The sequence below is a fragment of the Barbus barbus genome (assembly GCF_936440315.1).
Source record: "Barbus barbus genome assembly, chromosome: 23".
NCBI classification, from domain to species: domain Eukaryota; kingdom Metazoa; phylum Chordata; class Actinopteri; order Cypriniformes; family Cyprinidae; genus Barbus; species Barbus barbus.
In genome coordinates, this window is record NC_136751.1 from 19395803 (window position 1) to 19420893 (window position 25091).

The 25091-nt window shown below is 38.9% G+C and overlaps 2 protein-coding genes across 2 annotated transcripts in view; one reads left to right on the forward strand and one right to left on the reverse strand.

Moving 5' to 3' along the window:
- Nucleotides 1-18516, forward strand: part of LOC306842752 (insulin-like growth factor 1 receptor) — a 102171-nt gene extending 83655 nt beyond the window's left edge. Inside the window, exons 7-21 of the mRNA XM_079373809.1 lie at nt 2409-2535; nt 2661-2896; nt 2994-3161; nt 3324-3528; nt 8543-8820; nt 9043-9185; nt 9281-9446; nt 9591-9693; nt 9789-9859; nt 10138-10367; nt 10576-10683; nt 10931-11093; nt 11206-11335; nt 13378-13512; nt 17315-18516. Of these exons, the coding sequence (XP_079229935.1) occupies nt 2409-2535; nt 2661-2896; nt 2994-3161; nt 3324-3528; nt 8543-8820; nt 9043-9185; nt 9281-9446; nt 9591-9693; nt 9789-9859; nt 10138-10367; nt 10576-10683; nt 10931-11093; nt 11206-11335; nt 13378-13512; nt 17315-17828 (2777 nt within the window). The 3' untranslated portion in view covers nt 17829-18516. The remainder of the gene's footprint in view (nt 1-2408; nt 2536-2660; nt 2897-2993; nt 3162-3323; nt 3529-8542; nt 8821-9042; nt 9186-9280; nt 9447-9590; nt 9694-9788; nt 9860-10137; nt 10368-10575; nt 10684-10930; nt 11094-11205; nt 11336-13377; nt 13513-17314) is intronic.
- A 4296-nt stretch (nt 18517-22812) lies between these two features.
- Nucleotides 22813-24901, reverse strand: LOC306842611 (pyroglutamyl-peptidase 1-like). The gene is made up of 5 exons (XM_079373575.1): nt 24635-24901; nt 24438-24490; nt 23965-24081; nt 23564-23790; nt 22813-23394 (listed from the first exon to the last, which is right to left on the reverse strand). The coding sequence occupies exons 1-5, from the start codon at nt 24666-24668 to the stop codon at nt 23175-23177; spliced, it is 651 nt and encodes a 216-aa protein (XP_079229701.1). The 5' UTR covers nt 24669-24901; the 3' UTR covers nt 22813-23174.
- Nucleotides 24902-25091: the final 190 nt, after the last annotated feature.

The window sequence follows — 25091 nt, forward strand, 5'->3', positions numbered from 1 at the left end:
TTTTTATTCACAACTCTTATTTATACCGTTTATCTCACTAGTATAGAAATATGGCCTTTGGGGAGTACAGTTTCTCCAATATAAACAAATAAAATCCATAGTTAAATCCAAGATTAATATAACTAATGACACCACTACACTAATATCTAAACGTCATAAATGTTTATCCAATACAGATTCAACAATAGCACTACCATTGGCCGAACGGGAAAATCATTTGGCTTTCTCCCCCAGTCCCGACCTCTAGAAGGAAATTTGTAATAATACCTTTTCCATGACTAGCAATACAAATTTACAACTAATACACTACAAGATCACAAGATAAAGAAAAAGTTTAAAATATTCTGTTCAAATATTCATATATTTAGATACATATGTAATGAAAGATATACATACACAATATACAGTGCCCTTCATAAGTATTGGAACAGTAAAGACAAAATTGCTCTGTTGGCTGTGGAGTCAAGACGTTTGCAAATATGATTAAAAGATGAATATGAGACAAAACTACAGAATGTCACATTTTATTAATAGCCATTTCAACACATACATGTTTTACCAGCTAAGAAGTTCAGCACTTTTAGAGTTTCATCCCTTTATCTGATGTGAGCATAAGTATTGGAACAGTTGCCTCACAGGTCTTTCGAAGTGATCAGCTGTTGACATTATGCATCCGATTGAACATGAATTTCACCAGCTGAAGAGGAGAGTAAAGGCAGAAACTCCCCAAAACAAGCAACAATTGGAATTGGCTGCATTAAAGGCTTGGAAAAATATTTCAAAGGATGAGACCAAGAGTCTGGTGATGTCTATGGGTCACAGACTCACTGCTCTGATTGCACACAAGGGATCTGCAACTAAATAATAGCTTTTAATCTTTTATATCTGCCTTATGTTCAACTGTCCCAATACTTATGCTCACATCAATGAGTGGGATGAACTCTAAAAGTGCTGTTCTTTTTATTTGGTAAAACATGTATGTGTTGAAACGGCTAATAATAAAATGTGACATTCTGTAGTTTTGTCTCATATTAATCTTTTAATCATATTTGCAAATGTCTTGACTCCACAGCCAACAGAGCAATTTTATCTTCACTGTTCCAATACTTATGGAGGGCACTATATACATATATACATACATACATATAATAACCTACCACTTTATGTTTGCTGTTGCAGTTTTTTCTCTCTTTTTTTTGGTCTGTTTTGTATCTATGGTGTTGTTATCCTATACTTTGTCTTATTATGTACTGCATTAGAAACTAATTTAAAAAATGACTCTTATGAGCTGATTCTTTTAGCGAATCATTCAAAAGTCTCATAATCTCAGTAATTCTGCCAGAGCAGTTACTGAGTCAACATTTAACCACTGAACCATTTCTACTTCCAGGTAGGTCTGAAAACTGTTTTGTGTACTTTAGTTTCATGAATGTTAAGTCAGTATCATTACTGACCAGTTGCTTATATGACAATCTGTAGTTAAAGATACACATTTGCAAAAAGAGGTTTTGTTATTAATAATCATTTAATTAAAAAAACAATCTAATTGTAATTTAGACTCATTTCAATTTTACATTTAACTATAAATTAAATCTATTCTATCTGTAATTTAAAAAAAAAATCTGATAGAATAATGTATAAAATTATTAAATATACCAGTATAATATTGTATCACTATCAGTATTATTTAATTATTATTATTATATAATGTTGTTTTTAAATTGATATTATTTGACTCTTAAAATATATATTGCGTTAGTAAAAAAAATATCTAGCCAAGTAGCCTCTGCAAGCACATAGTTCTAGAGCTTTTCTCAGACATAACTTAAAACTGAGCCATTTTTGCCTAGTAGACACCTACTGGTGTCTAGAGATTTTTTAATAGATGTATGGAGTCAGTTCTCCGAAAGCATCCAAATACATTTTAAACAGTATAACTATAATTTCAAACCTGAAAAACTGAAAGGTTTTAAAAAGTGAAAGTTTGCTTTTTTTATTGGTTTGCTATTTTGTTATATAATGCAGTGGCATTTGTAAGGGAGAACCGGTTGGTAGACGACAGTATTATATTTCTACAAAGACATCACTCAAATGCATTTTGCTCACAAGGTGTCCCAGGTCGTTCTTCTGTGCCTGCTCTATTATGTGTTTGACAGATTTCTGCACTGAGCAAATTTGCTTTGAAGAACAATGATAATGGCTTAGCCAGTGTGGTCGTATTTTTTCCTCAGAACATAATTGCTCTGACTCTAGACTGGTGAGATATTAACAGAAAGTGCCTTTTCTAATACCGCTCTGATTCCTAGAAGCTCATGAAAGATGGAAAGGCCATGGCACAGTCTTACATTCAAGTTGAAGAACTCTTATGGGTGCTTTTAGTTAAATCTCTCTTATGACCCCTCTTCTAGGTGAGAGTTATATTCTAAAGTTCAAATCCAACCACACACAGAGTACTCGGATAAAGCTCACCTGGGAGCGATATCGACCGCCTGACTACAGAGACCTCATCAGCTTCATCGTGTATTACAAGGAGGCGTAAGTATCAGACTGCTAGAAGTTACTATTATAGACATATTATTCACATCAAGTTTATTAGCAGCTTCAGGGCTGTGATAAAGCATTATATAAATGTGCATTTGTGCACTGTCGTCTCAATGTAGACCCTTCCAGAACATCACAGAATTTGACGGACAAGATGGATGTGGCTCAAATAGCTGGAACATGGTGGATGTAGACCTTCCTCAGGACAAATCTACAGACCCAGGGGTATTGCTGTCCTCTCTTAAACCTTGGACACAATATGCCATCTTTGTGAAAGCCGTAACCCTGGTTGTAGAGGACAAGCACGTTCTGGGGGCTAAAAGTGAGGTGGTCTATATCCGCACCAATGCATCAGGTTGGCATCACCACTATCCCTCCAATATCCACCCAATTTCCAGTACCCAGTCTATAATTTTACTTATTATGCCAGCTAATCTCTTGCAATTCCATAGCGCCGTCAATGCCCCTTGATGCCCGCGCATATGCCAACTCCTCCTCATCTCTGATGGTGAAGTGGTCTCCTCCCATCTCTCCCAATGGAAACAAAACCTTCTACCTGCTCCGTTGGCAGCAGCAGGCAGAAGACCATGAACTCTACCAGCATAACTACTGCTCTAAAGGTAAGTGTGCACCATTAATGTACCCTCATCACCTCCACTAACCTTCAACCTTCAGGTATTCCATAAAAGCGTACAATAACTCTATTTACAAAATGTGTGAAGTTTGTGTTGTTGTTGTTGTTGTTCAATCAGCTCAGTCTTTGTCATTGTTTTGGACTACAGAGTTAAAAATTCCCATCCGCATCTCAGCCACGGCTTTGTCGGATATGGAGGGCGAAACAAAGCCCACCAAATCAGATGTTGGTGGGGGTGAGAAGGGCTGCTGCCCCTGCCCAAAAACCAAGGAGGACCTAAAGGCGGAAGCTGAAGACCGATCTTACCGAAAAGTCTTCGAGAACTTCCTGCACAACTCCATCTTCACACCCAGGTATGACACATGCACCGACGCCACTTTCTGAAGCTCTTAGTGTGATGCAGGTGTTTGGTTTAGTGGACTCTTGCTATTTGAAAACATTTCTACACCCCAAATGCATAAGCCTGGTTTAATGATTTTGAATAAAGAATATTTTAAGTACAGAACAAGTTGAATCAACATCACTTGTGGCAAAATATTACCACACAAATTTTCTAAATTTTCAAATCTAGGTTACAGTGAAGTACGTACAATGTAAGTGAAATCAGGGTCAATCTGTAAATGTTTTAATACGGTGTTTCAAACATATAGGATATATGCATGTTAACAAGATTTTAGTGTTAATAATTATCTTACAGACCAAAAAGTTAAAATTTAATAATTACAAAATTTAACTATTTTGTTTGTGCACAAAGGAAACAAAAATAGCGACTTTATTCATTAATTTCTTCTCTTTCGTGTCAATCTTCTATGCGCGTTCACGACAAATCAAGAGTTGAATTAAATTTTTTGGTAACACAAGTGATGTCATTTGAACTGGTATTGAACTCGGAATTCTGTGTGACAAATCATTTTGGTACAACATTGGCTTGCCAGTTGATGTCTAATGTGAATACTAGGTCCCGAAGGAAAACTACTTCTCTAGCATGCTTAGATTAGGTGGACCCTCAGTAGGAACAGAGACTGGGTTACTCCCAGCACTTTTTGCCACAGTTTACAACAGTGGTCTGAAGACCTTAATGTCTTCAGTCTTCCTGGAGAGCGATTATCAAAGTGGGTCTGAGCTCATAGTCTTGAGGCGGATTGATTTCATAGAATCAAAACCAGAATTAGTTCGACAGGGGGCTGACAAGATCGGAACATGAGGTTTTGGAAAGGGGTAGGTGCCAGCAGCGGAGGCTGGAGAGGAATCAGATGGTGCGGGGGGGGGGGGGGGGGGGGGGGGGGGTGAAGGTACGAGCTCCAGGCCTGTGCAGCCACGTTGTTTGTTGCTGGGGCGACAGTGGCGGTTGCATATTAAGACTTCAGCAGGCTGTAATTTGGGATGCACAAACAGATGCAGACTGGATTAATGAGACTGGAAAGCAGCCGCCGGCTGAGGGCTCGTTCCATGTTAGGCTTTTGTTTGTTGAAACGAGGAGTGACGTCTGCATTGTGTTATCTGTTTACCTTGCTTGTGGCATCGGATGTTTTTTCGTCTCATGTGGGAGAAGAACAGCACACAGCAACCGGTTCAGGTTTACTCAGACACACATGCTTCGAGACTTTCCGAGGGTTCATTTGGGACATCTGCAATCAGGCTTTTTTGTGGGTTGTTTATTTGGCTGCGAGTGTGTGTGCGTTTTGGGGTGGGCCGAGGTTTTGAGTCATGAGTATTGATGCACAAATCGATGTCGCCAAACATCTTCTACCACTTAGCTTTCCCAAACTTCTGCTTTTGGAGCCCCATTTTCATCAAGGTAATGGTTTGCGGTTCACTCAGGGACAACGTGATGCACCCGTCAACTCGTCTCTCCATTGCTAATCGATGGAAAACAGCCTTTCTAAATGTAAATATGCTTTCCCTTAGTAGCAGGATGCTCAAGAAGTCTTTTTCTCCATCACTTTTGACTTGTTATTTCCATCTTGACCCAACAACCCCAGCTCCCTCGCTGTGTTTGGTTTGGAAGTTAGGGCGACAGATTTGCCAGTCTCCGTCCCCACTGAGTAGACCTCATTATCAATGTTTGAGACATAACCGTTCGAGTCTGAGAAAAACTGGAGATGCTAAAGATTTGAATGAAGCGGATATGTTTTTCCATTCAACGGTCGTCTGCCCTTTCTCTACCTCTCGGCCGCTCTCTCTCTTCCTCCTTCCTCTGACACATTCTTTGTTTGCTTTGGAGTGTCTGGCTCCCAGGAAATGTACAGCAAACCTATGTGGAATGTTAATGAATTCCAAAGTAAGATCCAGTTCGAGACGAGGTGTGGATGCGCTGTCTCCACAAACTCCCACACAGCTGATCAGCTTTTTGGGCCCTGTAATGGGAGTCTGAGTCATTCTTTCTGCCAGGGGATGTGAGGTGTTGCCTAAGCATTAATGACACATAAGCCTTCCTGTCTGGAAAAAGGAAGACTATGTCAACACCTGCTGTTATGCCTTTTTTTGCAAGTTTGCAAGTGTGAAATCTTCCCTCAGGACCCTGTGCGTCTAAGTTCTTGATGCGAGCCTGACCTTTTCCTAGTCAGCGGTCAGTACCAGAAGCATTAAGGTTAAGATCAGTGTTTATGGCTGTAGACATAAGGCAGATCCTGACAGAATCTGAGCTTAAGAGTTAAAGGTTTAATACAGTATTATGGATGTACTTCACACACAAATGGGTTTTCTTTGTGTTTGATGAGTAGGTGTTGATGTGATGCACAAGTGACAATATGATTTGATCTTCCACAGTAAACACCCTCAAGGGTGATCTGAATCCCTAGTTAGTAAGTTTTAAATAGTGTCCAGTTGCTTCCAAAATCCCCACTCATAAATCACGGAGCGCCGTTCAATGGAAGTGACATGGAATGTGGTTAGAGTTGATTTGATTGTTCCTCCCTACAGCGTTCTATGTTGGCTTTTATTAAAAGTTTCCACTCGCACACATATACAAAAGCAAACACACACAAAGATCTTCTCCCATTACTGTCATTTCTCGGTTGATTAATTTGAGTTGGCAGAATAAGGCTTATAGTAAAGTTTAAACTTTCATAATCATCAGTGGTTAAAGTTTGTAATGGCTTGTAAATCTGCTTCTTAAAGGCTGTTAAATAGGACATTCAAACAAGCCTTTCTGCCTGTGTTGCTATGTCAGTCTGGAAAAATACCTGCTGTTGCATCTATAGAGCAAAACACTTTTCACTTTTGCACATGTAACAGGATCATGTAACGAAACCAAATCTGGCCGAGTTTAGAGACAGCACACTAATATGACCAGTGTTTTTCAATACTGATGCGGATATTTAGTTTAGTAATTATTTTAATTTTATGTTGCACAGTAAACTGTGTATATACTGTATGTATGTTTTATTTTTTAAATAACATTTCAGGTTTATAGTAATATATTGTAGTATAATAATATTTTTTAACAATTATGAAATACTTTCTTTTTTTTGGAATGTATGGAATTAGTTGCATATGTTGAAACTGACAGAAAAAAGGATCTGGTAATCAGCCAAGAAGCCACAGTTATCAGTTGTTATGTGTTCAGTACATCAATTCATAACTAGTTACAATTCCCAAACTGTTTTTGACAAAGTCTGTCTCCACTTATTGTCTGTCAATCTTTGTGTCTGGCACTATCACTTTCCTCTCTTGTATTTGTTTGGCACACTGGGGTTTCCCCCATGTTCATCTCAAATCATCCTGTCTTTCCCATCTGCGGTGGATGGTATTGTTTGGTCTGACTATTGAATTTTTACAGAGATCCTGAGCGAGCAAATTGTTACGTGTCTCCTAAAAGGGGCTCTAGGTAAGGCTGTGACCCTGCCCTAGTCATATATGTGAAGTGGCAGTGGGTCCGTTGGCGTCTGGTAAGCTCTTGTGGTTGCTGCTGACTGCATGTCTTTAGTGGCAGTAGGGTTGACCTGAAGCCAGCGCCTTTGTTTGCTTATCGCCTCATGCACTGTCTCTACCGTCAGAGGCAGAGTCGGTCATATCATTATTATGGATGTTCGATATTTGTTCCAAATATGCCTACTCATTTCATTTTCTCATCTGCAGAAATGTTGTATGTGTATTGCTTCACTTGCAAGAAGATATTTTATAGAAAGTAACGATAAATGTTTCATGAACACACAATGGTTTTATACAGTACCTGGACAGAAAGAAGAATCAGAAAGAGAAGCAAGGGTCAGGGTAGACAGTTAGTTCTTGGATACCATTTATAATTTTCTTTTAAAAACTAGCAATTTTCTATGAGCAATCAGTCCCAGCCCAGCTGGATATATAACACTCATAAGAATTTAAAAGATCTCATCTTTCAGGATTCTAAATGATTGATAAGTTCCAGAAGAGAAAAAAGGAGCTCTGTAGGTTGTAGAGTAATGCAAGTATCCTCAGTGTTACTAAGAGACCTGTTAGTAGGACATTAGAGAATTAGGCTTGCGCATTAAAGGAAGTGGTGTGTGTGTTGTAGAGTAATCGTGCGCAGTAATTGGCTTTCAGACTCTGCTGACACTGGCTGACTGCTCTACATCTTTCTATGATCTCTTGCTGTCATTTACTATTTCATTAAATTAACCACTTTTTTCTTTTTACCTTCATTTCCTTTTCTTACTTTTTTTTTGCTGTCATTTACTACTTCCTTCCCTTTCCTCTTTCCCTTTTTGGTTTCCTTTCCTTTCTTATTGTCATTTACTACTTCCTTCCTTTTCCTCTTTCCTTGCCTTTCCTTTCCTTTATTATTGTCATTTACTACTGTCCTTTTCACCTTTCCTTTTCTGCTTCCTTTCCTTTTTACTGTCATTTACTAACTCCTTTCATTTTTCTGGTTCTATTTCCTTTCCTTTTCCATTCTCCTATTTTTTGTACTTGCTCATGTTTTCCCATTTTATGTACTTGCTCATTTACTACTTCCTTTTCCACTTTTCTGTACTCATTTTCATTTCCCCAGTTTAATTTCCTTTTCCTATGTCCTTCTTTCTGTTTCCTATCATTTTTCATTCCCTTTCTTTTGATTTTCCCTTTCCTTTCCTTTCTCACATTCATTTAATACTGCTTCCTTTTCCTTTCCTCTTTTCATTTCCTTTCCTTTATCAGTTATTTTACTATTTCCTTTTCCTGTCCTTTTTCTTTCCTTTCCTTATTTCCTATTCCCTTCCTCTTTGTTTCCAATATTTTCCATTTCCTTTCATTTGATTTTCTCTGTCCTTTCCATTTCTCTTTCCTGTCATTATTTTCCTTTCCTTTCTCTTTCTTTCCTCCTTCTATTTCCTTTGCTTTTCCTATTCCTTCCTCTCATCTCCTCCTTTCCTCTTTCTATTTAACTTTTTTTTTTCATATTCTCAGACCTCCAGACAGGAAGCGGCGAGACCTGTTTGGAGTGGCCAATGGTACACTGCTGCAGGGTGCAAGCAGGAACATCACAGGAATGGAGAGTAACATCACTGACCCAAAGCTGCACGAGAAAGAGTACCTTTTCTCCGAGGACAAAGTCTTTACAGAGTTCATGGAGATATCCAACCTGCAGCCCTTCACCGTGTACCGCATCGACATCCACGCCTGTAACTACGAGATCCACCGCTGCAGTGCCGCAGCTTTTGTGTTCTCTAGAACCAAACCAGCAGGTCAGCAAAAAACCAACAAACCAAACTCATGCACAAGTGACTACATATCCATGCCAGCGAAATATTCAGATTCCAGTAATTCTCCACTGTGCCTACAGCATGATTTTTTTTCATATGCTATCCTGTTCATGTTAACAGCAATTAAAACCATAATGCAATTGAAATCTTATTGAATTACTGTAAGAAAGCACTGGCCTTAAGCACAGTTATGTTCTTCCCCAGACAAAGCAGATGATATTCCCGGCACTGTAACTCAGGAGAGGGATGAGAAGGGAGAAGGAACAGTGCTGCTGCGGTGGCCTGAACCTCATCACCCTAATGGATTGATCCTCATGTATGAGATCAAATATCGTCTGGGAACTGAGGTTAGCGCGACAACTAACTCGTACACCATTAAGAAATAGTTAAAACTGCAGCCAATACCACAAACCGACTGCGTATATGTGTGTGTGTGTTACAGCCTGAGAAGCATGAGTGTGTATCACGGCAGCAGTACAGAGTGCTGCGAGGAGCTCAGCTTAGCAATTTGCCCTCTGGAAATTATTCTGCCCGGGTCAGAGCCACATCTTTGGCTGGGAACGGGTCTTGGACTGAACCAGTGTCCTTCTATGTGCCTCCACCTAAAAGTAAGAATTCACATAAGAAACCAATGATTTTATTTTTAGGAGGTACTGATAACTTTAAAATAGCTTATTTGATGGAAATGTAGAGAGGCCTGTTTCAGTCATATTTAGTTCTTAATTCTGTACAAATGTCCTACTTTCTTACAGGAAATTATGATAATGCCATCTTACTGGCCATCATCATTCCTATCATAGTGCTAGTGTTGCTCTCTGCAGTGATCTCCGTTGTCATCTTTGTCACCAAAAAGAGGTTGATGTCCCATCTAGTAAAAAATAGACCTCATTTTAATTTCCAGTGTCCAGTACTGTTTTTCATTGTGTGTTTTTATGTATGTTTCCTCTCAGGAATAGTGACCGGTTAGGAAATGGTGTGCTATATGCTTCTGTAAACCCTGAATACTTCAGTCCCTTTGAAAGTGAGTATTATCTAAACTTTGTTTAACTGAAGTTTTTTATTTTTTTTGGTATGTTTAGGTTTAAAAATGTTAATGTTATTAAATATGAAAATAAAATAATAAATTGAAAAAATATTTCACAATATATGATTTTATGTACATTTGAACAATGTTTTGATGTTTAAAAAATATTGAGTTATTATTGAATTATTGAAATGTAATTTTTTTCATTGCTACTGTCATGTATGTAACTCTGCACTGCCTGTTCAAATGTGCTGACTCTATTTCTGTGACCTCAGTGTATGTACCAGATGAATGGGAAGTGGCTCGGGAGAAAATCACAATGTGTCGTGAGCTGGGTCAGGGCTCCTTTGGTATGGTGTATGAGGGCATTGCAAAGGGCGTCGTCAAAGATGAGCCTGAGACCAGAGTGGCCATCAAGACTGTAAATGAATCCGCCAGTATGCGTGAACGCATCGAGTTCTTGAACGAAGCTTCAGTTATGAAGGAGTTCAACTGTCACCATGTGGTAAGAACGAGGGGAAAATCTCATCCAGCATCCAACTCGTACTTTCAAATTCTTATAGATACTTATGTAAGTGTATAATTTCTATGCTACTGGCAGCATTAAACAAATGGCAAAGCGATCCTTTTCAAATAGATTGTGCAGACACAGGTTTATCAATGTTTTCACAGTGTAATTTCAGTTCTCGTTCTTTTTTTGTACCCTGGTTTAGGTGCGACTTTTGGGTGTGGTTTCACAAGGACAGCCCACTCTAGTTATAATGGAGCTGATGACACGGGGCGATCTGAAGAGCTACTTGCGTTCCCTCCGTTCCAAAGAGGTATGGAAACATCCAATCTGCTCTGGTTTTTATCCCATAATTTATCTCACTGCTTTTTAGATTAAAAATACACTTAATTAAGCTTTTTCTGATCAGATCTATGGCCAGCATCTCATGCCCCCTTTTAGTTAATGTTCACAGTTCTTTAAAGCTACTCGATATTTCAGCCAGCTGTTCGGAGAGGGTTTGTAGTAGAGAACGAGAGAAGCAGAGGTGTTAAATGTAGCCTTTGTGCTCTTTTATGTAGCAGGGCTCTAGCAGCCAGTCTTTGCCTCCACTGAAGAAGATGATTCAGATGGCTGGTGAGATAGCGGATGGGATGGCATACCTCAATGCCAACAAGTTTGTCCACCGGGACCTGGCTGCCAGAAACTGCATGGTTGCTGAGGACTTCACTGTTAAAATCGGAGGTAAATCTTTGATGCACCTCACATAAATCCATAAATTCAAGAATCGATTTGATACAACAAAAGATTGAAAGGTGTGACTGACCCTTCACGTTTGCTCTCTTCATGTGTTTAGACTTTGGCATGACAAGGGACATCTATGAGACTGATTACTATCGCAAAGGAGGCAAAGGGCTGCTGCCAGTGCGCTGGATGTCCCCAGAGTCTTTGAAAGATGGAGTGTTCACAACAAATTCTGATGTCTGGTATGAGCCGCCTGTTCTCTCTGACTTTTTTGTGTGTGAATTGAGTCGTGCTTGCATGTACAGTACGGGTCAAACATTTGGATACGCCCCAAAATTTGTAAAAATAAAAATTGAAAAAGTACTGTAAATTTGTTGAATTTTCCGCAGTTATTAATTCAGTCTTCAGTGTCACAATATATCAGAAATAATTCTAATGTGTTGATTTGGTGATCATTTCTTTTATATTTCTTCTTATTATCAATGTTGAAAACATGCTGTTTAATATTTTTGTGGAAGCTGTGATACATTTTTTTTTTTATTCTTTGATGAATAGAAAGTTCAAAAGAACAGCATTTATTTGAAATAGAAATCCTTTGTAAAATTATAAATGTTGTCACCTTTGATCAATTTAATGTCTTTTCTAAATTGTAAAAAACTTTTGAACTGTAATGCGTACATACTTCTTTACTTTAATGTAAACGGAAGTGTAGGAATTCTGTAGTGGCCATAAACAGCGGCATAAAATTAAATCAAAAGTACCACACTGGTATAGATCAGGACTTTTTTTTTTTAACATAATAATGTCAATGTCCCCCATTTCACCTTTTCTGTAACCCCTTTCATAAAAAAAGCTAAAAAATAAATAAATCCCCTGGACAATAAAAAATAATTAATTAGTTAATACATTTTAAGATCATTCATATACAATTAAAATGTATTTGTCTGTTAAACCAATTTAAATAATTAAGCTTTTGGATCAAAAAGGTTTCATTTAAGGGTGTCCAAATCTTGACTGCTGAAAAACTGGTATTTTTCCACTCGAGAAGCAGGCTGTCCCATCAGAGTCTCAGTAGCCCCTCTCCTCAACATGACCCCAACTGTCCAGAAAGCATTGAAACTGTCTCTTTATTAAGCTTCATAGGCCTATAAGAGGTGAAACCCCTTTAATGTTTTTTCCCACTGATGTCCTGTGTCAAGGGAGAATATGCATCACTTCCAGACATTCTTCCAATCCCAGCCAAGCAGAACGTGCCCCAACACATTGTCTCTTTGTCTCAGACAGACTGTCTCTCCACAGTTTTAGTCCCAGCAGCGGCGGTTCAGTAGAACAGAGTCACGGTGCCATAGACCGACTCTTCCAATTCTGCAGTTTCTCAATCTCCAGCGTCCCACAGCTCTGTCACTCGGTGCGCTCCTAACCTCCTCCAGATGTTTGGTAATGATAGGGTTGGTGTGCCAGATCAGACCCGCCTCCCTGTCCCTCCGTCCGTATCTGCCGCTTTTGAAGTCCCCGAGATGAAAAGAGCCACCGCGAGCTCCCATCTCGTACTCCCATAAACCTCGCCGTTAGGTGTCTTTATTTGTTTCCTTCCCCTGAAAAAGTCCCGCTCTAATGCGGTTTTGTCTTTCAACATGCAGATGTTGCAGCCAATTAGATGCAAGTCACTGTTGTAATAGTCCTGTTTTAAAGGGTGTTGAGCTTTGTCTCAGATCCTCGGCCAATGTCGAAAATTTGTCCTCCGAGAACTAATGAATAACGACTGGCAACAGTGCGCTCTTTGTGTGGTTTTTATTTGGGGTTTGCCGACTTTCTGCTCCGCTGCTGCACTTTCTCACCGGCCGCCGGCTAATATATGGACTCATTTTCATTAATGAGGAACACAGGGCTAACAAAAACACCACACTAAAAGAGAAAAGTTCAGGTCAGCGGTGTTCGCGACTTTCGCGCTGTTTTGAAAATGAGCATTTTGTTATTCCAGGCTAGAAAACAAAAAACAAAAAAACTGATGCATCCGCAGCCTTTCAGTGACACACCGCAGGCTAGTGCTGCTTTTAGGCTCCGCAGGACAGCAATTGTCTCAAAGCGGCTCTTCGTGCGTCTCTCGACCTTAAATGGCCTCATTCCTTTCCTCTTTGTCCTCGTCCGACTGGATTGAGTTACTTGATGTGTGCGGCTGCTGACGTAATCGGACAAATGGCTTTTGTGACATTTAGTGTGATTTACTGTAAGTGCCTTTGTGTTGCTCCTGCAGAGTTATTTTAACCATTTCCTCTTTCTTCAGGTCGTTCGGCGTGGTTTTATGGGAGATCGCCACTTTAGCAGAGCAGCCCTACCAGGGCATGTCCAACGAGCAGGTACTGCGCTTCGTCATGGAGGGAGGACTTCTGGATAAACCGGACAACTGTCCTGACATGCTGTGAGTCCACCAACTGCACTTTGCTCCCAAATTTGGCACTCTGCTTTACAATGTTAACCCTTTGTCCCCTAACCGACCCTTGTCTATTTAGGGATGTGATATCACGCTAAAATGTTTATAGTATGTCAGCTAATGTCAGGCCAAGCGAAAGCCCGGCTGGTGACATTTGCGTCACAGGTTAAAAGGGGACAGGTGACATCATGTTGTCAGCGAGCCTCCGTCCATAGAAGGGAGAATGTGTGGTTCCCAGGGGGTGACCGGAACGGTGACCCACGCTGCTCTACTTTTTATTAAGAGCTTCTCGTGCTTATCTTCACATCTTCTTCGGAGCGTGTCTGCATGCGTCACTGATCCTGTCTGCCGTTCTCCTTTTCTGGGCTGATGTCAGTAGCGAGGCATGAGGTCTGTCCGTCCGTTTCTCCTGACCCCTTTCTCCCTCAGTCATTCTTTCTCGTCTCAACTGTTATGGGAACACAAACCCCCGGTTTCCATGGCAGCTACGACGAGATGTCCTGATTGCAGGAGAGAGGAGGATTGAACATATGCTGCGCTACATTAGCGCTATAAAGACGCTCAAACTTTGTCATCTGTATCTCATCATTACACTCAGCAAAACATCAAGTCGGGATGTTCTTATGATATCATGAGAATTTAAGTAACACTTGGCTGAAATACAAGGGCAGAGATTCAGAAATAGCTTGCAGATTCATTGAACACAAGCTTGAACAAAGCAAGGGTTCGTTCCTCATCATGTTGAGCTCACTATTTGGACATTTTTATCTCAAAACTGTTCAACAATGACACATTTGTAGCAGTTTTGCTCCTTTTTAAATAGTATATCATTAATCTGTTATAGATCATTTTAATTATTCAATAAATTTTAATTGTGTTCCATAATTGTCCCTGACAGTCAGTAGCTTTTTCCAAAACCTAGTGAGCTCCTTATCTAAACAGCATATTAAGGCATCATAGTCATGCTTTTGACATGACCACACTACCGTTCAATAGTAGAGAAAGATTTTTCTAAATTAAATAATTTTCTGATTTGATCTGAAAATACAGTAATAATGTAAAATATTATTAGAAATGCTCAGTGGGGGAAAAACAATGTATAGCATAGTTTTTTTTTGTTTTGTTTATTTGCTGTTAGCTTAGCAACGCTTAGGGTTGCCACCCGTCCCTTAAAATGCGGAATCGTCCTGTATTTAAAGGTAAAATGATGCGTCCCGTATCAAATCAATACGGGACGCGATTTGTCCCGTATTTTACAAAGGCCAGCAAGCTGAATCAACAAATAAGTATTTTGCACTGTTTATAATGCTAATAGAAATTATAATGAAATCAATTTCATAAGAAGATAGAGAAGCTCATCTTGGCGTCTTTGTTTCCATGGCGATGATGGAGTCTCCAGGACGCACGCCGGAGCTCTGCATGCACTAAACCTGTGCGGTTTAAAACATTGAGGAGCTCACGTCCGCCCTTTGAACACAAGACTCAAGATGTAGAGCTGAACGGGAAAGTTATCGATGCGTCGTCCTGTAACTAGAAGTGTCCTGTCGTCCTAGAAGCATTTGCGGTGGACTGTCTGACTTAAAGGGATAGTTCACCCAAAAATGAAAATATTGTCATCGTTTACACTCCCACACGCTGTTCCAAACCTGTAATAATTCCTTTCTTTTGTTGAACATAAAAGAAAATACTTTGAAGTATGTGGGTAACCAAACAGTTTCTGGTCCCCAATGACTCTGATAGTATTTTTTGGACCAGCAGCTGTTTAGTTACCCACATTCTTCAAAGTATTCTTTTGTGTTGTTCAACAGAAGAAAGAACTTGCAGGTTTTGAATAACCTGGGTAAATTATAACAGAATTTTCATTTTTGGGTGAACCATACCTTTAAAGTGACAAACACATCTGTGCTTCTAAAGGCATAACTCTATTGTTTTATTAAAATTTGGATAGTCTGTTAGAGCTTGATAGACATAATTATTATATTTTTAGACATTATTAGACAGAAGAATTCATAGATTATAATTAATGTTAGACCCTATTTATTAATTTATCATTTATATTAATCATAATATATACATAATAAGCATATATGTCATATACAATTTGACATTTTAAAAAGTTTTAAAAATGCTAAATTATTTAGATTTAATGTAGTCCTAATTTATTTCCCTTATTTTGTCTCGCTGAAGGTGGCAGCCCTAGCAATGCGCTAACATCAAACTTTTTTGGAATCAATTTTGAGTCGAGTCTCTTGTGCTGAACGCGATTTGCGGAGTTGTTGGCTTTGTAGAGCACTCCGAATCAGAAACTTGTGAGGTTTTATTTCAGTTAGGATGCTGCCGTCCATAGAGGCAGTAGACAGGAAGGTAGTTCAATGGGTTTTGGAAAAGCAATAGTGAGCGCAGACAGCGGGTAAGATTTATCACATTTTCTAATTGGGTTTGAATTCACTTCAGTGAGTAACGACAGATGGCCTCTGCTATGAATTTGTGATCCAACAAACGCCAAACAGGCAGGTTACTCGCGATCGCCAGGCCTGCTTCCAAATAAACTTGCCTTTAGTATGAGAGAACGTCTCAGAAGTTGACACCACAGAAAAGTTCCACTTTCCATCAGTTCCCAATGTCCAGCACAGTATTTGACCCAATATTGTGGAATGTCCTTGCGAGAAGGCCTCTGTGTTGTGTGGCTACGGCACCCCGCTCTACTCTGAACCCATGGCTGGAGGTCACTTAAAATGTATTTCAGTGGGCCAGTGAGCACTGACGCTATATTCTTAGCTTGCTTGTGTGTTTTACCAAGATGTGGTGGGACAGTACTAAACCAAACTGTTATGATCATGGGTTTTATGATTTTTTTGTGTTGTTTTGGCTCTTTTGCTTTTCATGTGTTCTCAGCTGTTCACTTAGGATGAGTCTGTGGAGTGTTTAGGATAGCAGTTCTGGCGTAGTGCACTTCTCAGTGTGTACAACCACAAAATGTTCTAGAATTTGTCTGTTCCACAACTCTCTTGTGTGATCTAACTCTAGTGAACACTGCCACCTGTTGATGGGTGGAGATTGTTAGTCTGAACACAGTTTATGAGATTTTATAGACATTATTATTGCTTGTTTGCACTGCAGCGTATGAGATTTGTACATTAAAATTATATTTGTACATTTTCTGAAAAAAGAAAGAGCTTACTTCTGTTACCACTACAATGCTTAACTGTTAATAGTTATGATTTATTTGGGTTATAATGTCCATTTTTTGTACATATAAGATAAATTCTTTCTGCTAATGCATTACATTATATAGGTAAAGTATACTGTTATTTACTGTTATACTGCAGTATTTAGCAATATTTTGAATTAGCTTTTTTTTTCATTTTAACTTTATTTTTAGTAATTGTTTTTGTCTTTTAATGATTTTTATTAGTTTCCTTTATAAATAAACTTAAAAAAATCTATTTCTTTAATTTTTTATTTTTAGTACTTTATTACTTTTAGTACTTTAGTATTTTATTTCAGATTTATTTCAATTACTTTAAACTGTTTTTTGTCAGTTGTAGTTGTAGTTTTTTTTTTGTCTGGCTTTAGCTACACTGGACATACTGTGTTTCTGATTCATTAAAAAGAACTGGCTCAAAAGAATCATTTGTTCATAAATCATTTGTTTTAAAGCGCATTATTTAGTAGTTTAAATTCATTTGATTGCATCACATCCAATAAAGTCTTTTCATAGTATAAGGCAAGCAGTGACTTCTAATCTTAAAATTAAAAATGTAATGTAATATCTGTATCTGGTCTACAGGTTTGAACTGATGCGGATGTGCTGGCAGTACAACCCAAAGATGCGGCCGTCTTTTCTGGAGATCATCAACAGCATAAAAGAGGAACTGGAGCCTCCCTTCCCAGAGGTTAGCTTTTTCTACAGTGAGGAGAACAAGCCACCTGACACTGAGGAACTGGACATGGAGGTGGAGAACATGGAGAACGTTCCACTCGATCCTGCTTCCACATTGGCCCCCTCCTCTCAGGGGAGCACAGGGGCTCAGACCCAGAGTCCACAGCCACTCTCCCCAGTTCAGGGGCCAGGGACACCGATGGGGTCCGCCCCGACCCCCTCCACCTCACCACCTTCCTCCTCCTCATCAGCCTCTCCAGGCCTGGTCTTAGACAAGCACTCAGGACAGGTAGCAGCAAATGGGCCAGTGGTGCTGCTGGGGCCAGCGTTCGATGAGACGCAGCCCTATGCACACATGAACGGAGGAAGAACGAGCAAGAATGAGAGAGCGCTGCCACTGCCTCAGTCATCAGCCTGCTGATCATGACTGCTCAGTCTCCCTCTACTCTTCACACAGGGTACCCACATTTCCCTCGCCCTTTTGTCTACATGGTCATATGTGCTTTTTCTTTCGTTCTCGAGGAGTCAAAACCCAGGGCTGACCTGGAGTTGATAACCAGATGGACTTTCTGGAAATCTGAGGAATGGATAATTTTGTTCAAATGATTTAGAATGATGGAGGATGTTTCGGGTGATTGGTGACTACAAGCCTACAAAAACTCTTGCAATGTTTAAGATTTCAGAACAAATCACCACACTGGAGAGCCCTGGCTATCACTTGTGTGGAAAAAAACTGTTTTAATGTTTTCTAAAGGAAGAAAACCTGCCAGTTCATTGTGAAACAAAAGAGACGCATATTAGCCAGCAAGCCCAGCCCGTGAACACTTCCAGGGTGTATACGAGTGTGTTTTTTTTAGACAAAAATACACATTCCCCTCCTCAGAGCAAGTATTTTTCTTCCTTAAAAACCATCTTTGTCATCACATTTCTCTTTGAAGATGCCGCAGAAACTTTCTCAGCTGCGATCGCTTGTTCCGAATCAGTGATTGGTCAAGTTACTGGTTGATCCACCCTTCTACTTAAACCATTTTGAGTGGGTTTGTTAGAGAGTGAGGTGGGCTTTTTTGAAACTGCCAAATTTTTTGCCAAATCAAATTTTCTTTTTTCTTAAAAAATAAAATAAAATTATTTATCATTACATAACCCCCTATCCACAGCTGATTTTCGAGGTTGCACTTTGAAGTAGTGCAATCAAGGGACTAAACTCTCACACATACGGTCATTTCTGGACCTCATCTTTTACAATCAGCTTGAGTTTGTAAATCCTTCCTCTTTCCACCTTTTATATGGCTCTGATCTCCGACTATTGCATGGCAGTTCCTGCTGCACGCACCATCTGTGAGCTGAGCCTCTGTGAGAGCGATGTCTCAAGTGGAAAGAAAAGAGCGCGCCGCTAATCGCGAAGGTGAAGAGATTGGCGGGTATGAATTATAAGGGATCGGCTTGATCGTGAAGCAAACTGAATACAGGGGCTTCATCTGTTTCGACATCTGTTTTGTGAGATAAGTGAGGCATTGTACACAGCAGGTATTTTTTAGACTAGTCATTAGTCTCTCTGTACAATTCATATGATTCTAAGAAGGGTCTTACAGTTCTATGTTAGACCGCAAGATCATTTACACACAAATCATTGGTTTGAGTCACTTTTGATAACTTTTTTACAGTTCTGATGTTCACCTCTTTGTCTATACAGAAAGAAGCTGCTATTTTTTCTTTTGTGAGTGTCATATATATATACACAGTGGTGGCCAAAATTATTAGAACATTAGTATTTTCACCGGCTAAAAACTGGTTTTAAATCAGTTATTTCTATCCTTTGCTGTAGTGTGTCAGTAGGAAATATCAGTTTACCTTTCCAAGCAGCTTTGCAGGTAGGTTTCTGGAAGCATCTTGGAGATGTTGCCACAGTTCTTCTAGATTTAGTCTGTCTCAGTTCATTCTGTTTCTTCATGTCATTCCAGACAGACTGGATGATGAATCTCACTGTATTATTACCATAAATGGCTAAATGAATGTTTGGAAATGTAAACTGATATTTAATACTGACACACTACAGCAAAAGATAGAAATAACTGACTTAACCATTTTTTAGCTGGTGAAAATGATAGCGTTCAAATAATTTTGGCCACCACCGTGTGTATATGTGTGTGTGTGTGTGTATATATACATATATATATATATATATATATATATATATATATATATATATATATGTATGTATGTATGTATGTATGTATGTATGTATGTATATATATATGTATGTATGTACATGTAAAAGAAATCCTTCAGGTTTAATATTTTATGATATCTCCACTACAGTCCATTTGCTTATGCTTTATATTCCTCTTGCAAAAAAAGAAAAAAAAAATAACATACAAAAAAAGAGAATAGCAATTTATTTTTATTTTTTCTCCCTGAGAAGTTGTCTGCATTGCCACATGTCCATTGCCTTGTGTTTTTTAACTATATTATTATTATTATTATTAATATTATTATTAGTTACAACAAACTCTTTAGCTCTGCATGTGAACTTTAGGCACCCTTGATACAGTTGTCTACCATTGCACCTGCTCATGTGGTGCATCTCAATCTCAGGTTAATGTTACGGTTTTGTTCTCCAGACATTCGCATCATAGTTGACTCCACCTTGGCTTTTTTAGGTTGCCGGCCTCCCCTTACAGTGTAGTAAACCGTACAGTATGTCAGTGTCCGTGCTCATGCCTCCTGCCAGGCATCGTCAAAGAAGGTTTCATTGACGTTTCTTTACCCTCACAGACTATTTTTGTAACCCATCCATGTAACTGAATAGCAACTAACAGGGCTAATTGGGTTGTCTTAATTTGTCTCGCATACCCCAACCAGCCTGTAATGCCTCCAAACAAAATACGTTCATAATCTCTGCTTTAGTGTCACGTACAACCCACGTCGACTTTATAAATCCATGCAACGAGCACTAACCTTCCTGATAAAATACGCCATCTGTAACCAAACAAATAAGAACGGGTTCAAATTCAGGAAAGTGATCGGTTTGCTCAAAGAATGCTAAATAAAAGAGTAGGTTTCCCTGGCTAGTTGGCTTTAAAAAGTTTCATTTTGAAGGATTTCTCCATGTGCATTTGGGAACGTTACCCAGGACTTATTTATCCTGTCTTAGAAGGTTATTTTCACCCCTTTGAAGGGGTATTTATTTATTTCTTCTCTTTCTTTTTTTTTGTGATACCAGTTGAAATCACTGTACAAATGCCCTTATGATTTAGTATAAAGTCTGAATTCTAGATGAATTTTCCATGATGTCATGACTGGGGGACTTTCTTTTTTCATTTCCTTCAGAATCTATCTACCTCATTAAATGTGTTAAGTGATGAAATTATAAAATACATCTCACTTTTTTCTGTAGAGGACACATTATCATCCTCTGTCTTGTCTCTGATATATATATTAAAAAAAATAAAAAAATCTCTTTAAGCACCACAGAGCACAAGCTCCCAGGAATGGAGAGAGAGGAAGTCATGGTGTGAGCTAACATGCCTATGTGTCTCTTGCATCCTTTATCAGATGCCCAGCAACACAAAAATCCCACTGCTTTCAATCAAGCTGCAGTACTTTTTAAATAATCCTATTAAAATGCCTAATTCACCAGATGGTTCCAACATAATGGGCCACAGATAAAATATAGTTGCTATCAGTGTTTTTCCTCTGTATTTAATATTCTTTTTCAATGATCTCCCCTTGTCCACCATCTAATTGATTCGTAAAGTTTTAGGAGAGCATATCTTAAGTAAAGAATGCAAATGCTGGCAAATCAAGACAGTTGCAGAAAGAAGTGTCACATTAAGTGTAATTCATGTAATTAACATTACATCATTATGGTATAGAGCATTGGATGTAGAACATTTAAGCCAACAAGAAAAACTGTATATTATTTTTTTCATTAAATTTCATTAGCTTACATGATCTTATTCAGTAACTCGTCTGCAGCATTGACAGAGATCATGGCACAGGACATCCTGTTTCCCAGCATGCCCTTCTCAGAAACACTGTGCTTCTGCACAAAAATATTGGGTCTCCTACTTTTGTCAATAGCATATAATTGAAGGTGACATTAATGCACACTGTTAACTTCACCTAGTTCATAAATACCACTGTTTCTTTTACAATCAAATCATTCTCTTTTTTTTTTTGTACCTTTTGGCCAAAGCATCTAACAGCTGGATGCATAATGTGGATTTCGTAACACTTTCTTACAACAAACCAGTGGATTTTTTTTCCCCTTCTCATAAACCTAACTGGAAAAACATTCCAGCTGATTTGTTTGGTCAGATGCACTCCACGTGTCTAGTGAGTACCATATAGAAAGGGCCAATTGTTGTCGCCGTATTCATCGACATCATTCTCTAGAGAGAGAAAGGGCTGTCGTTTTGCCTCTTTTCTACTGCTGCTGACAACATGCTGCTTTACAGAGACTACAAATAGTCTTGCCAATAGCATTGGGTAGATGGTGGATCTAAGCAACATGCTTTCTCTCTCGAAATAACCGTTAAAAAACACGATGGGTCAGACGATTAAAATGCAAAGTGGATTCTGAGAAAGTCACGGTCTTGCAGCCCCTGGTCGTTCTGTTTCATGGCACTTAAAATGTTCTTCGACTTTAATATTTTGGATCTTTTGAACTCCAGGGGTTGGAAACAAGGATGCATGTAGGAAAAGACCTGGTCAGGATGCTGAGAGGCACATTGTTTGAAAAGAATATTATTCTGTGTGGTACAAGATGATCGAAATAACCATTCTATAAAAGCCCTTGTGCTTGTATTGTTGCGTATGTATATGGGTGGGAGTGTATCACATGTAGATGTAGTGATTAAGATTTTGATGTGTTTATAATGGGAAAATAATAGATATCACTATTTATTTCTGTTTCTTTTTTCTTTCTGTAATGAATATGGACAAAAGCATTGGCCTGTTGCAAAGTGAATGTCAGTTTTCATTGAATGCTGCCAAGGTTCCTTAGTTACCAGTAGGTTAGAGATCTACAGAAACACACGTATACACAGACACAAATAGGACAGCGATGTCCAGTAGATTACGGGTAGTCATGACACAGAGAGAGAGAACATGACTAGAATTTAAAACAAAAAGAGACAAGTTTACAGTAGAAATAGCTTGTTGCAATGCAAGTTCTCTGCTAACCTGAAGGTAGATTGACTGAAATATTTTTTTTCCTCAACTATCATAAGAACTATTATTATTTTATTTTATTTCTTCATAATGCAAAACCTCAGGTTTAGAAAAGATGCATGTATGCATTTTAATTGCAATAATGAGCTTGAGGTTTCACAGACATCATTTCCCAGGCACTGTTGTTTTTGCTTGGCATTCCGACAAATTTCAAAAGGGGCCTTGATCTACTGTACTGAAAAGAGTTTAATAACACTTTTTATTTTCTTTTTACAAAAAAAAAAAAAAAGAAAAAAGGAGGAAAAAGAAAAATCTCTGTCACTGCATTGATTGGTAGAAACTGATGGTGAAACGGCTTGGCTGGTACTCTCGTCCTCTTGTAAGTTATGTATGTCCTCCTGTTTTTCAGTTTTCTCCTCACCACCAGTTGAGATGATAGACTTTTTACATGCCATTGGCTTAATGTATATCTGAAGAATTTTCATGTATTTTCTTTTTTTCTTAAATTTTGAATTAAAAAAAAAATGAATGAGTCTGAAGGCCTGTGTCGAGTGTCACTTCTTGCATTTCCGCTATGTAATCTGTGATAGGATTATGTTTTGTGGAGGATGTTTTCTTTATTGTTTTCTACCTGTCCTGAGGTTGTGTGTGCAGGGCGGTCCAACTGGCGTAACAGAGCCTGGATGATGGTCTGGATTTGTGGTACCAGTCTCTCTGGGCTTGCCAGGCTGCCTAAGGCTGGCACATGGATCAGCACAGCCTTTCCCTGCCCACGGTACAGCGAATAGTAGTATACAAAATCACACAGGTACCTGCAGGTTGTTAATTTGCTGTTAGTGTATACATGCCATTTCCACATTTGTTAACAACAGTATTCACAAATAAAAGTAGCACACTTAATACTTTGTTGAATTAATTGTACAAGACTTTAACACAATTCTCTTTTATAGACAATATTTTCAATGTTAGTCTCATTATTACCTCCCAGCGTCCCTGGAGTAGATTACATCAAGCCCCATACTTTTTAAATGCTTGCTAAGGGACCTCATGTCTATGATGGACTCCAGTCGTTCTGGTCCTCCCTCAATGCAGAAGTGATGATCAGGGCACAGACCACTCACATCCCTGTCTTTGTAGCAGTGGTTCTTCCCTGTTTGCTCCAGTGTGATGCCTTTGGCTCCTGGAGCTATGCCCAAATGGATAACCACCTGTCCATCACAAAAAGAAAATGTCTCTATCACTCTTTTGTATCAAAATACCTTCAGTTTTAAGACATCATCTCAGAATATTTAACGAAACATTGTAATCTCTCCTCTGTGATTAAGTGTTCCTCCTCAGCAGCTGGTCTGTGTGTATATATTAGTTTACCTTTTTAAAGTTACCTTTGGAGTCATCGTCTGCCAGATATCATCAAGGATTTGTTGGGACTTTGCATACCTGACAGGAATCTCCTTAATATGGACCTCTATGCCCAATCCAAGTCCTGCCATCTTCAACCCCTGTTTAAACAAAGTGTGGCCATAGTGAAGTCCATCTGACTGACCAGAAGTTATAATGATAATACCATGTACAATTGTACATCAGTTTGAAATATTATTTGTATTCTTACAGTAACAGTTCAACCTTTAAAATAGCATTATGTTAAAACGTGAGATACAAAAAGAAAACACAAATGCACACTTAAGATACGTATAGTTAAAAATGGTGCCTTTTGTTTTCTTTACGTGACTGGAATTGGTTGATTACTCCTATAATTTGGCCAGATTGCCCAAACACACTTTAGAATGTAATAGTTTCTTTTAAAATGTTCTCTAGACACGACCAACACCTGCTATCAAAAATGGCTTTATTGTACCTTAGCTGCCTCCCAACTTGGATTCACAACATACTGTCGGAAAGGACCAAAACCTAGTAAAACAGACAGATGAATAAATAAACCACTTATGGTGTGACATGCTGCATACATACACAGCGAAAACACTGCAACTGCGACGCAATTGTCGCTCGACGTTCGCACTTGCCTCGATAACCAACCCAGAATAATCCACCTACCTGTTACAACTACAATTTCGCGAGAAGTGTCCATCGAGATGAGGATTTATTATAATTAAACTCAACGGTTTGCCACCTTTTTATAACTGAAGGTGAAAGTAACGCAATTCATACAACTGTAACATTATATATTTTGAATGTCCTGTGAATGGCTATCACCGAAAGTGACGCTTTGGGAAACTGAGGCTGTACAAGAGGGAGTGCATTGTCCATTTTTCTCCACATGGGAGAGCCATCTCATATCCCATCATAGAGACGCACTCCTTCAAACATCTCGCAGGACGGGGCGGAGTATAACCTACTATGGCTAAGGACGGAGTCATGAATATTAATTACAGCGTGCTGACGTTGCTAAGTAAACTTCCCGGAGCGTCCAGTCACATAACCTAATTAATATTCAACTGTCTCGCGCATATTTGTTTCAGCCAATCACATAGCCCTACTGGACGAACGTCGC